Consider the following 13,797-nt stretch of genomic DNA (forward strand, 5'->3'; position numbering starts at 1 on the left):
TGAACATTAGGGTGCATATGGCCCTTCTTTTCACTACATCTGTGTCTTTGGGGTAGATACCCAGTAAAAGCACAGAATTTAAATTAAGTCGTATAAATTATATGTCTAGGTATGCAGAGAGTTTTCTGGGATTCCACAGCCTCTTAGAACAGAGATGAGGACGGCCGGCCCTCACAGAGCTTCCCTGTCATATATAATCCACCATTCATCAAGCTACTCCTCGTGGAGACTCATTAGTGAAAGGTAGCACGTGTACTCTCCCCTGCCTCAAGAAGCCCCATTTGTTAATAAGCAAGCACTTTCCCATAGAGGCTCAGAAACTGTTCATGATGATGACATCAACAATGATGATTTGCATTCCGCCACCTCTATGAGTTCTCTGTAGTTGTGTAAGTGGACATATTACATATGGGTAGTTCCTTATCCAAGCAGGGATACCTGCTTCTTTATTACACTGGGATTCTGGCCTCAGTGGGAATCAGCCTCTTAGAGACAGAGAAATACTTGCTTCCCTCACTTTAGCCTCCTGTGTGTGTATAAGGAAAAGAGTCAGTTTCCTCTTCTCTTGATCTCTATTAATATGTTTAATCATAATATAATCATATAACATTAGAATAATAACTTAACTTCTTATTGTCCATATTTGTGATCAATTTTTCTAAAATATTCCCATCAAACCTCATTTATTTTTTTCAAGTATTTAAGTGCTAGGGAATGTGCTGGGTGCTAGGGGAGGTGGGAAGTGAGGGTGTTTAAAAAAAAAACTAACAGGTGTTCTCAAGCCAGAGGAGATTCCTGTTTAAAGAAAATATCCGTAAGAACATAAGTGAGTCCAGTCAAATATTATGGTCTTCTAATTGGTATGGTGCTCTAGGTATCCGGAAAGCATGAAGTGGAGGCTCAAAGGCAAGGACTCCTATTTATGCATGATCATGTCATACAATACATCATAGAAAAGACGACTTTGGGCTGTCTTTAAAACAGTGATGTGATAAGCAGGTGGATGGTGGGAGTACAGAAGAGCAGTACGGGCAAGTAATGGAAAGGCACGAAGGAGCATGGCGTGTCTGGGGAGGTACACAGAGTACCACGTGTGTGGTTGGAACTCAGCATGTGAATGGTGTCTAGGTAAGAACTGACTCTCAATCCTGGATAACTCCCAGATTTCTGGCCTATTCCTATAAAGACAGTGCTACCATTCATGAAGACAGAAAACATAAGAGGAGATGTTTTCTAACAACAAATTGCCTTTTCTAAGATTTACCTCTTTAGAGTTCCCATATGTCCACATACACAGTCTTTATTCCTGAAGTTGAAGCCAATTCTGGTCAAGGCGATCCTGGCACTTCGCTCATATTCTTAGTTTTTCCAGAATATGTCCCCCAAATAAAGTGTAAACCCTCCTCTGCCTCTTCCATTCCCTTAGATTCATAGGTATTGATATCTCTGATGTTAACCACGTCACCCATTTGTTACTATGCCACCAATATGATGAATCTCATCATCAGAAAAAATAGTTTTAAATAGGCAAACAATGCACAGAGGAAGAATATTGTTGTTGCTGCTTCAATAAAACCTGAAGAATTATATAAAATACATATACAAAAAGGCACTTACCCAGTTGCTTCACACTCACTGCATATAGCCTCAAGCCTTCATCCAGGGACTCATTATTTTTTAAGAGCTTCTGTTGAATGTCTTTTCCTTCTAAATTGGGATTGTTGGTAGCATTGTAAACTAGAAGGGCCCAAATCACCAACCTAGAAAAACATTTCAGATATAATTGTTGGAATTGCTGACTGGTTGGTTGATTTTTTTTTAATTTTTTTTATTTTGTGGAAAAACAGAACATTTGGATATGGTAGTAAGAGGGATGACCTTGAAGTACTGAGACAAGAGAAATAGGCCAAGGCACTCAGAGACTCTTGTGGCTGCATAAATTATAATGTTAAAAATATTGCAGTATGAATAGAGTGTATAGGATATCACATGTATAATTCTATCATATCATATCGTTATCACCTCATTTAAGAAATATTTTAAGTAATATTTATAGCATACAGGCAAGAAAGGGTCATACTTGTGGTTATTTCTACATTGTTTCTTTGGAGCCAAAAATAAAATTTTTTAGAAAAATTAAATTCCAACAAATCTGACTAAACTGATCATTTGACTTTAAAATTATTAAGGGTGTTATTGTTTACAAATGTGTTAAACTTTCTCCAGAATTGTGATAATGATTTTCCATCTCCATGAAGCATTTACAAGTATGTTGTACAGTGAAAAGTTACAAAATAAATACTTAAAATATCCATGGTGATTGGCCGGCACATTACAGAAGGAGTTTACAGACTGTCTGACCTTGAATGTCTTTAAAAAGAAAATATTTCTATGAGAAGCAGCGATGTATCCTAAAAGCCCCATGAAAACCTTTGGTTCTACATTTTGAAATAATATAATTTTCTGTTCCACTGTAATCATAGCTACAGTCAATAGCAGAAATCAAAACACGCCAAAGTCAAGGCAGTAGCACTATTTTTGAAATAGGTATTGCCAGTAGAGAGGCATGGCATATTGTATTTATAAAATTATGTAGGTATCAATAAAAGTGAAATAGAATATTGATATATTTGTGGTGCTAAAAAAAAGAAAGACTCAATGAAATCTATGTTATTCAAGGTTAGGTGAAATTAAAGAAGAGCTCCATTTTTTCCCCTAAATATCTGTGTTAATTTCAAAGACAAAGTGTGGAACTGTTCTCATAATTCCATCCGAAAAGCTATTTATTTCAAAAATGATCTACTCCCCAGTGTTCACATATAAGTCATACTTCAGGTTGAGCGAGACATAGATGTAGACAGAATGGTGAAGTGTGATAACTTAGTAATTTTTTAAATGGCCTAGGAAAAGTACCCTCTGATTAAATTATTGTTGGAAGATAAGCTTTGCTACTCTAGTTACTGAGAACTTAGCGTTGGGAACATGACCTTTTACTTTTATTGAGAACATAACGAGCAAAATGCATTGTGACAATACTGAATACCCAAATTCAGCAATTCAAGAACGGCCATGCATTTTCACAGGTCTTATCTCTGTATTTTCCTTCTCATCCTGAAAACTGACACTAGTTTATGGCTCCCCCAAGTTCCATCAGTTGTAACCATCAATCACCCTTTATTTGAATAAACCCGTCTGCGGCTTCGGTTTCCTGTCTGTCTAGGCAATAGAGGATGAGAGCATTATCTGAGATTATGGTCTATGTTAAGTGTTACAACCAAATTGAAAGAAAAAGTTTGGAAATAAATGTGTGTAAAACTAGTAGATTGTGGTTTTGAGAAAAACTATGAGGGACTACAAAGACTCATCAATGTGCATAAGAGCAGTAGAGGAGAGGAGAAAAAAGGGGAAAGACTATAAGAATACATTTTAAAACAATTTTAAAATGATTAAAACATTTTTAAACAATAGGCTTTTAAATAAAAAAAATTTTTTGAAACAAAGAGTCTAAGATTCATACCAAAGAAAAACTAAACATGTAGACTTTACCATATACATGGCCTTGGTTCCCTCTCCCTATAATTTTCTGTGAAGTGACCTGTTGGTTTGACAGACAGAAAACTGAGATTCCATGAATTTAAATGTTCTTCAAGCAAGTTTCTGAGGTACTGACATAAACTAATGATGGCGGACTTTAGTATTACTGGGTGGTAGAAGAATCATAGGAGGTCCACTAAAAAGGGCAATGCTGACTTCCTGAAGAGGATTCGCAATTGGTGATACCCCAAACTAGGGCGGCCTCAATTGTTAGACAAAGTGTCCAGCAAAGGGATCCAGATTTCTGATCCGCTGTTCAAAGCTCAACATGATCTAGCAATACAGGTTAGAGAAAAAATTATTTGGCTAAATAGAAAAGTCCTGCCACCATCAAGAATATAGTATTAAAATAATTATTCTGTTCTTCAGATCATAAAAGAAAAGGAACAAAGAAGATAAAAACAAATTTCCCTCCTCAGATGGCGAAAGCCGGTCTGCTGAATACATACCGAAATGAAAAGTTTCAATTATAACTTAAACACATCTGCTTTTCTAATATTAAACAGAAAAAGGAAAAAAAAAAGAAGAAACTCTCTGGCCAACTCTCATATGAAATTCTATTTTTATCTTCTCCTAGTAAGAATATATCAGCTGAAAAGAAGTATATTCCATCATCATGGTTTAAATCTGTAAAATCAATTCAGTCCATTGAAACTGAGCCAACCTTACATGAACTTTTGCTTTTCAACTATTTTTTTTTTTCCCTCTTCTTTGGAAATGTAATAGACTACCTGAACACAGCTAAATTTATTTAGGAGTTTAAGTTGTTTTTAATTACACAGCACTCTGAACAGCTAGCCTTTATATGCCAACTGATTCTGTATGGTGGGCAGATCTGTTGAATTACCTGCCTGCTTAAATCATGGTCTAGATAGAAATTTTAAAATGGAGACTTCCAAAAATTAGCTATTACCCATATTATTAGATGCTACTGTAAGTAAGTACCTTATTTAAAGCTGTAACTATCTTTTTGTTTCTTTGACAGTCTTCTCGAAATTTCAATGAAGAGGTAATGGATTATCATAAATAAACTAAAAATACTAAAAATAATAACTCCTACATTTTAAATGTTCTACTTCTGAATTACTTCTCATTGGGTGTACATCTCTATCCATTCTACTATTTGATGGTCTTAACTACAAGGAAAAAAAATTAGTGCACTAGTGCTAAAGAATTAACTTAAAAGTGCTACCTGATTAAAATGTTTCTCTCTTATCTCATTATTTTCATTTTTCTACGGGTCAAAACAGAGAGTTAGAAAAGGATGTTACACTTTCTGTAAGACTTTGTCAGTGTTACCTTTGATCATTCACAATGCTTCTCCTGACTTTAATCTTGTCCTCTCCCGTGCTCTGGTGAAAACTATAAATACAAATATATATATTCATTATCAACCTCATCTGTCACATCATCAACAACAAAATTTGAGGAAGTAAAAGAAAGAGGCAAAATGAACATTCTAAGCCAGTATTTCCCAATATGTGTCCTGAGGTTCCAGTTCTTTTCATATGCCTGAGATCGAATGGCTCCATTGTCAAATAAGTTTGGCAGCTGTGTGCCCTTGCTCCGTTTTCAAGATTCTTGATGCAAAAAAAAAAAAAAAAAGATTCTCGATGCATGTTGGTTATACTAAATAATCTGAGATGTTCAGATATATAGAAATCTGTTTCAGTTTGTTTAAGAATGTACTTCCTGAGCTAATTCAATATGTGATCCCTTTTTCTGTGTTAACTTACGACATCTCTTGGGTTCACAGAGTATCTGTTTAGGGTTAGTGACATACACTTTTGAAAACTAATTTAAAACTATGAAAACAAGGTACAGAGGAGGATATGTGGATGATACTATTTGCCAGGCAGTTAAAGTATTTAAATAGGAGAGCAAAAGATATTTTTGAAAAGCTAGGTGCACACTGTAAATGTCTTATTTTATAGAAAAACAGTCTCCAGGGCGCCTGGGTGGCTCAGTCGGTTGAGCGACTGCCTTCGGCTCGGGTCATGATCCTGGAGTCCCGGGATCGAGTCCCGCATCGGGCTCCCTGCTCGGCAGGGAGTCTGCTTCTCCCTCTGCCCCTCCCCCCTCTCATGTGCTCTCTCTCAAATAAATAAAATCTTTAAAAAAAAAAAAAAAAAAAAAGAAAAACAGTCTCCAAACCGGGGGTGCTCTCAATGGTTCACTGGGGTGTGAGATGAAACCAACAGTACTTCTATATATATTTGATTATCTTCTTATAATCTGTGATATATTTATAACATACTGGTTAAGTAAGACACAAATTTATTTAAAATCACAAATATATTTTGGGAATACATAAGTAATTTTTTTTTAAAGATTGGGATCCATGATCAAAAAAAAATTAAAACCAATTGCTGCATCACTGAAGATTTTTGTGCAAAGAAATGCCATAATATAGAGTTGTTTCAGAAAGACTATGAATATGGTGCATGTGTGTATGTACTGGTATCAAGTGTGTGGGGTATAATCAGAGAGATATAGAGTAGCATTAAATTAGACACTAATTTTTATTTTTCAAATCATTTATTCTGTCATTTACCTGATGTTAACCACATAAACAGTGTAGTTCCAATTTTGGAAGGTTGAATTGAGCTGAAAAATACAATGGAAAAGGGTGAGTTCTGGTAATACTTTCTAAAAAAATATCTGAATCTAGTTTCTTTCCCCCAAAAGATAAGTTGTTATTGGAATAAGACCCTGGGAAAATCCCAGAGAGCCAGAGGAGTGAAAGAAAGGTAAAGATAACAGTCACTGGATCATTATATGCCAAGAATTTTACAAAGGTTGTTTCTTTGATCTCACAACAACTAATGAGATAGGTATTATCTGCTCCCCCACCCTTATAGATGAAGAAACTGAGCTTCATGGAGAAGAAATAGCTTGCCCAATGTCCCCAGTGTCCCCAACTAAGAAGTAGCAGATCCCAGATTGGAACCCAAGTCTGTTTGTCTGGAAACACTATACTTTCCTCTCTAGCCCATATTATAATGGGCCCCAATGTAGTGGTTCTTCGAATTAGCCATAACAATGAGGGTTACACAGGAGGATAAGCACAGTAAATACCATCCATATTCTTCATTCAACAAACACTTGGTACAATAACACATATTCTTCTAGTAAGTATCACCTCATAAGGATATCAGTAAGAAAAATTACAAATTAACAATACAAACCTTTAAAAACACAAACAAAATGAGTTCAACATTATTGGGAACTATGTTAATTATTATGTGGGTTATTTAACAGTCTTATGGGTCTTAGTACCAGACTTTTTAAAGAAGCAATGTATTATGGATTCCTCTCAATATAAATTACAACCTTCCATGATGCATTGTCCAATACAATCACAAATGGGATTTCTTTACTGATATGAAATCTTCCTATTTCTGTATCACCTCCAAAGGGTTTTTTAGGTCTTATTTCATACACACAGTTAGCCTTCCTTGCAAGCATTCCTAAAATTGAATGTAAACTCTACAAAGTGCTGACAAAAAGTATTAAATTATTTTAAAATTATAAACAGCAATAATATGAATCAGGGACACCACTTATGTTTTCTCTAGTATCAAGCATCTGCTTTGGTATTTTGCATCTTAAATGAAAAGTTTCCAGTAAAGTTTAGCTTCAGATGAGAATGAAGCTATGTTGAAAACTATGCATGTAATAAATATAAATGTAAAATTATAGGCTGCCTAAGGCACAGACTCTCTAGTGAATGTTTATTTCCCAGATTAATAATATTAGTAGTGGCTTATTTGAGAATGAAAATAATTTTATCTTTTGAAATCATTCTGACTTAAAACAAAAAGAAGAATTCTTGAAAGTAAATGGGTTGCAAGACATTGGGGAGGGTATGTGCTATGGTGAGCGCTGTGAATTGTTAAGACTGATGAATCACAAACCTGTACCCCTGAAACAAATAATGCATTATATGTTAATAAAAAATAAAGTTAAATTAAATTAAAAAAAGAATAGGCTATTTCTTTAAAGCTGCTCTCCATTTGGAAATGAAACATATCTCCCAGTGTTTGAATTAATTACTGACTTTAATGTATCAGTCCAAAAAATCAACAGCAGTATTTTTTGTTGACTTCTATTAGAGAATGTCACTTCTCCCCTCAATTTTATAATAGAATTGTTATATACATACTATTCTTTCCTGTGGTCAGCTTGTTTTAAAGTGTATTGAAAACAGGACTTTTCTTACTATAGACCCTTCAAAACAAGATTGTATTGTCATATTAAGTTATTCTTCAAAGATAGAGAGAGAGTCAGTCACCACTACCTCTCAATGTATGATTTAACTTTGTTTTGCTACCAAGGGCATGTTTACTAGATATCTTCTGCATAAGAAAACCCATCTTTCTCAAAATGTATACTAGAGTGACTTTATTCAGTGTTTGAACTGTAATAGTATTATACATAAAAAGCAGTACAAAGTCCCACAGTATGCAGCAGACAGAAAATAAAATAGAAAAAAAAAAAGAAACCTATGGAAGATGAAATTTTTGTTATGGAGACAAAAAATAAACATAGATGATATCTGTAAGGACAAGAAAATAAAATGCTAAAGTTTCTTTTTACTGGAAATTACAAAACTTTTCATTAATAGAATACTGATTAAATAAATTAGTATACCCTAAATCTCTATCAACAGAAGACTTGCTAAATTAATGACCAGCCAGCCACATAATGGAATACTATGCACTGTTTTGAAAAAAAAAGAAAAGGTCTGTGAACACTTTTGATGTAAATCTGGCAATAACAAAAATAAACACAATGTAGAATGGTATGCAAAATATGTTTTTAGTGTAAAAAGGAGGAAAAAGAAGCATCTATAGTCTTATTTTCTTTTATATACACAAAGAAATTCAGGGGCAAAAAAACAAACAAGAAAAATTAACAATGATTTCTAAGCAGATGGGTTGGTCTCCAGGGAGATGAGCTACAGAGATGGGTAGAATATTTTCATGATATATTTTGTTATGCTTTTTGTTGTATGAATCAAACATTCAAACAATTAAATAAAAAATATATAATCTATTTTTAAAGTTCTGCTGAAATTGTAGGGATATAATAGTAAATAAAGATACCTATGAAAATATATTTCTATTTGTGTGGTACTTTTCTTCTTCTTCTTTTTTTTTTTTTTTAAAGATTTTATTTATTTATCTGAGAGAGAGAATGGGAGACAGAGAGCATGAGAGGGAGGAGGGTCAGAGGGAGAAGCAGACTCCCCGCCGAGCAGGGAGCCCGATGCGGGACTCGATCCCGGGACTCCAGGATCATGACCTGAGCTGAAGGCAGCTTAACCAACTGAGCCACCCAGGAGCCCCGGTACTTTTCTTCTTTAGACAATAATAATCTATTAGGCTTGTCCCTGATTCAAATGCACCTCCCTTTCTAGGCATCAGCATACACCTCACTTCTATGTCTACTCAGAGTATATTATATATATAAGGAACAGTGTCTATGTTTCCATGTGATCTGTGGATTCAGTTATCCAGACAGTAGAGTCCTCTCCAGATTTCCAGAGGTTAAAGGATTCAAAACAAAGAAGAAATTGTACAAGTTCACTTACCCATTCTGCTACCTTGCTCTGTACTTTAACCTCAGGGTGACGAAGGATATTTTGAATCACTATGGAAATTCTATAGACAATTCCATCTGTCCATTGGAAATAGGATTTAGTCCGTTAATTATATTTTACAGTCATATAATTCTCAATTTAAATTTACAATCACACAATTTCACACAATTTAAAAGAAATGCCTTTTTTGGGAGATACAGGTTTCCAGTTACGGAATTAATAAGTCACAATAATAAAAGATACAGTACAGAGAATATAGTCAATGGCATTGTAATAACATTTGTATGACAGACAGTAGCCATACTCATGCTGAGCACAGCAGAACATACAGACTTGTTGAATCACTATGTTGTACACCATAATATCGTGTGTCAGCTAGACTTCAATTAAAAAAAAAAACCTAAAAAAATAAAACACCTTCTACACAGGTACAGAAAATTTGAGATATCTTGACTTTATGTTCATTGACCTTTGTAACTTCTTAGAAAGAGTTCTCAGTTTATTCTTATAAATAATTCACTGGTTCTCAATTATCACCTACGTATTTCCTTAATTCTATAGATTTTGGATACGGAATTCCAAAATTTTTTCATGACTTCTTCATGTACAGTTTGATCTCTTATAACAAGAAACTATCATTTTTTTTTTTGTATGTTAGAAAGAATGACAGAGTATAAGGTATGCAAACTTGAGTGGGATGATGGACAGAAGTTAACCTGAAAAAGAATAGGCATACACATACTTGGTGCCCTCAGCCCCTTATTCTTCCTTTTCTCTTTCCCTTCCCCAATATAGCATTTACTTCTACTGAGTCATTTACCAGATTTTTCATAAATTCATTTATTCCATAAATACAGTCACTTGTATCAAAGTAAAGGGGGAAAAGAAAGAATATTTGCAGACAGAATTTTAACTGGACTAAGTTGCTTTAAAAAGAAAATCTTATGAGAAAAGAAGGTTTGCTTTTTTCTTTTTGGGACAATCTTTAAAGTAGCCTGATATATATATATATAGTAAATGCAAATTGAAGTCACCAGCCAGGGTTTGCTAAATCTTTCTAGATGTGTGTTATAGGGTACCTTACTATAAGCAGCTAATAAAAAAAATATCATTTAAAAATATCATAGGCTATACAGAGAAAAAAAATTGAATCTCCATTATAGTCAGTCATCTTTCTTCATGCTTATATTTTGGTATATCTTAAGTAAAGTATGCACAGAAAACATAGAAATATACAATTAAGACAATGTTGGGGAATAGATTTAATAAAAAAAAAAGTTGGGAAGTCAGTAGAAAAAATATAAAACTCTGCCTCTGGAAACCCCCATATCTACCAAAATGCAAATTCCAGTCCCACTACTAAAGGAATGCTTTTCCAGTATGGGATCAGAATCTCATGCTAAAAATTTTGCCACTCCCAGATGTAACAATATAAATATATGAAATTGGTACAAGTCTGAGGACAAGTGGTTTAACTTATGCAGACTAGGTTATTTAGCGTCTAAAGCTTTTCAGGTATTTTAATGATACTGATTTTATGTTCCTCTAAAAATATTCTGAATTTAAGATATTTAGAGGAATATATTCAAAACAAATGCTATTAATTCAGATTTTTAAAAACGCTTTCACACTGTATTATATCATCATATCAAATCATGGACATTCTGAATGACTGAGGAGAAATTCAAATTGCAGAGGTCCAAGAGTCATTCCAGGATCCTAAGGCTATCCTGTGTATGCTCCCTGGTGTCAGCAGAGTAGCTGAAAAGCTACCACTAGATGGAGACCTAAAGCATATGTTTAAGAGTAGTGTTCTTTCCCTCTCAGGAAAATAATGCAAAATACTAAAATTCATTATTTTTTATCACTGACATTTCTGAAATGTTTTGGAAACATTTAAGATAGTCTTCCTTAAATTTTAAATATTTCCCGCCTCATTTTTTTCAATCTGCTGTTATTTATACATGAGAAAGACATCCAATATCAGAGACAGCCTAATTCAATCTATAAATACAGCACTCTCCCTAGAGTTATATTGCTTATAGCAAATAAAATATGTGAACACAGAGAACAACATAACATCTTATGTTACAGATTCTCTTGTGCTATAGATCATTTTCAAGCAGTCTCCCTGCAGAAGCCTTAGAATGAGGTATTTATACACTCAGTGGAGTCTACTTGTTATATTATTTTAAAAATTTCTGAATAATGTAGCCAACAAGTAAACATGAGATATGTCCAGGAGTGAACTGTCAAAGCAAGATAAAATGTCCTCCAAAGAATTGGTAGGAGGGGTTTTGGATTGCAGCAAAATAATTGGCTTAAGCATTGTTGTTGCAGAAAATGCACAATTAAGACATCCTGATTCAGGCTTTCCCACGTCATCCTAGCAGTCAAGGGGTCTTCTATTGATGTAACAACTCCCACAGTGTCTCAATAGTAAAAGCTAATCACACATTTTCATATATTCCATTCCTAATAATGACATCCAAGCCAGAATTCATGACAGATCTTTCTTGAGGTGGGGCGGGGCGAGGGGAGTGGGAGTGGGGTGGGGAGAAGCATTTATGGGTATACCCATTTTTCAATAGAGGACTCTTTCAGTCGAGCAGAACCTCAAAGTAGAAATCATTGCTTGCTGTTACAGATATGGTATCGAAAGGGTATATTCCCGTCAATAGGTCTTTCTCCAATTAATCATTTTTTTGGTCCTTCTTAACACTCTTTTTAGGGTTTCTTGGGAGACATAGAAATGACACTACATATTTATTCTATATTTAAGGGTGTGAAATACAGGTTTGAAAAGGTAGATTTTAAAATACTTTTTTGAAAAGAGAGATGTGAAAATATAAACCCAGTGTTATTTTAGAGTCAAAATCATTTCTTTGAACTGGTGATGAGGCAGTTATAACCTGACAGTCACATTTATAATATGACTGGAGTTCTGCTCATACTACACACATGATTTTAGATGCCCGGCATATATAGCTAGATTGATTGTCCAATCTATACACATATCCAGAGAATATTTTTTTTATTTGAGTAATTAAATGTACATTAAGAATCTAGAAGCAGTGACACAGTTAATACCTGTAAGCTAGGTTTTTAGAACAATAATAAGGACTAACAGAGTTAGTTCCTTACTTGGGTTACTTGGGTTGACCCCACAAGATTTAATATTCAGTAGCAACAGAGTGATGCTTCAAGCACAGAAGAGATGATTTGATATGCGAATAATAATTGGCCCAAGAGCTCTCCTTAAGAATGTAATGTAAAAGGCACAAAAGTTATTTGTGGGAATACCTAGATTATCCATTACATACAGAAATATCTGTTTATGAAAAGTAACTTAAAGATACTATTTTCCTAGGATACATTCTGAGGTATCAGATAAAAGTCCTATTGAAGATAACAAAAAGAACTTTACATAGAGAAATAGGAACACTTCATAAAGTTTAGGAAAACAAATTTCATTGATACACTGAAGAAATGTGTCTGATTATCAAACAGTCTCAACCCCCCCAGCCCTCCCCACACCAGCCAATTACCACTGATAGATCCAGCAAAACTCTTTGATAAGCCAGAATTTAAAGGACTGGATAAGTTAGATGAAAAATTTGATAGTTGTGCCTATCTTTCTTACAGTGAATAAAATAGGATTCTCTAATATACCAGATCATAAGCCTGAAAATGTTTACTGTGTCAGTTTCCCAAGGAACACGAAAAGTGTATCTAGAATTGCTGACACTATGCAAATGATGTTAGATAGTCTACAACATGACATTAAATCCCATTTATTCACAAGGTGAATAAGTAATTCTCTTTCCAATTATTTCTAATTTGACTACTTCAAAAAAAATATTAATTAGATTATAGTCTGTCTCTAACACTTTGTTACTCTCCCTTTTTAAAAAGATAATGAAGGCTTCAGGCATAGGGATATGAGAAAGCAATAGCATATAGGGAGAATTCAATAACATTGTTTTCATTACATTTATTCTCGCTTTTCATTTCTATTTTACAACAAACAGTACCGATTTTATAATAGTGGTATCAATTTTCCCATATAAATGCAAATGTTTAAGTAAAAATGTGAGTCAGTTTAGGGAAAAAAACCCATCAAATCAATAGTGTAGGTGGTTCAAGGATGTGGTAAAAATTGTTCTGATGGTACATGGATTTGAATACACAATTTTGAGAATATTTCTACCACAGGATGACTTTTGAATATTCTTAAACGCTAGCATTACATTTTTATCAAGAATCATCTAAATTGCATTTTTTCCTTTAATGTAGTCAAGTCAAACCATTTTAACTGATTCTAACATTTGCTTGCTTTGTTGAAACTCCAATGAAGGTTATGACGCAGAGAGAGATGGCTGAACAAGGCTCTCTTCAAGAATGTCAGAAATGACATGATTGAGTGAATCCAGCTCCACTCCACCAAGTCAAGGACTCTGAAGCATCATATAAACGTTCTTGGGCAGTAGAGGATGTGCCAGTCCTGGAGGGAGAATGCCACAGAGGCTCTTTGTATGCTCATACAAAGCGAAATACTTAGTCAGAATTATAATATTCCCATCTCCTGGCTGGAGTCC

At 34.2% G+C, this 13,797-nt stretch overlaps 1 protein-coding gene across 2 annotated transcripts in view; it reads right to left on the reverse strand.

Moving 5' to 3' along the window:
• Positions 1–13,797, reverse strand: part of ADGRG6 (adhesion G protein-coupled receptor G6) — a 124,364-nt gene that overhangs the window by 39,664 nt on the left and 70,903 nt on the right. For both annotated transcript variants that reach the window (XM_044917386.1, XM_044917385.1), the window contains 4 exons: positions 9,191–9,276; positions 6,149–6,201; positions 4,894–4,956; positions 1,618–1,760 (listed from right to left, as the gene is read on the reverse strand). In XM_044917386.1, the coding sequence (XP_044773321.1) occupies positions 1,618–1,760; positions 4,894–4,956; positions 6,149–6,201; positions 9,191–9,276 (345 nt within the window). The remainder of the gene's footprint in view (positions 1–1,617; positions 1,761–4,893; positions 4,957–6,148; positions 6,202–9,190; positions 9,277–13,797) is intronic.

Source organism: Neomonachus schauinslandi, chromosome 8 (genome assembly GCF_002201575.2).
Source record: "Neomonachus schauinslandi chromosome 8, ASM220157v2, whole genome shotgun sequence".
Lineage (NCBI taxonomy): Eukaryota > Metazoa > Chordata > Mammalia > Carnivora > Phocidae > Neomonachus > Neomonachus schauinslandi.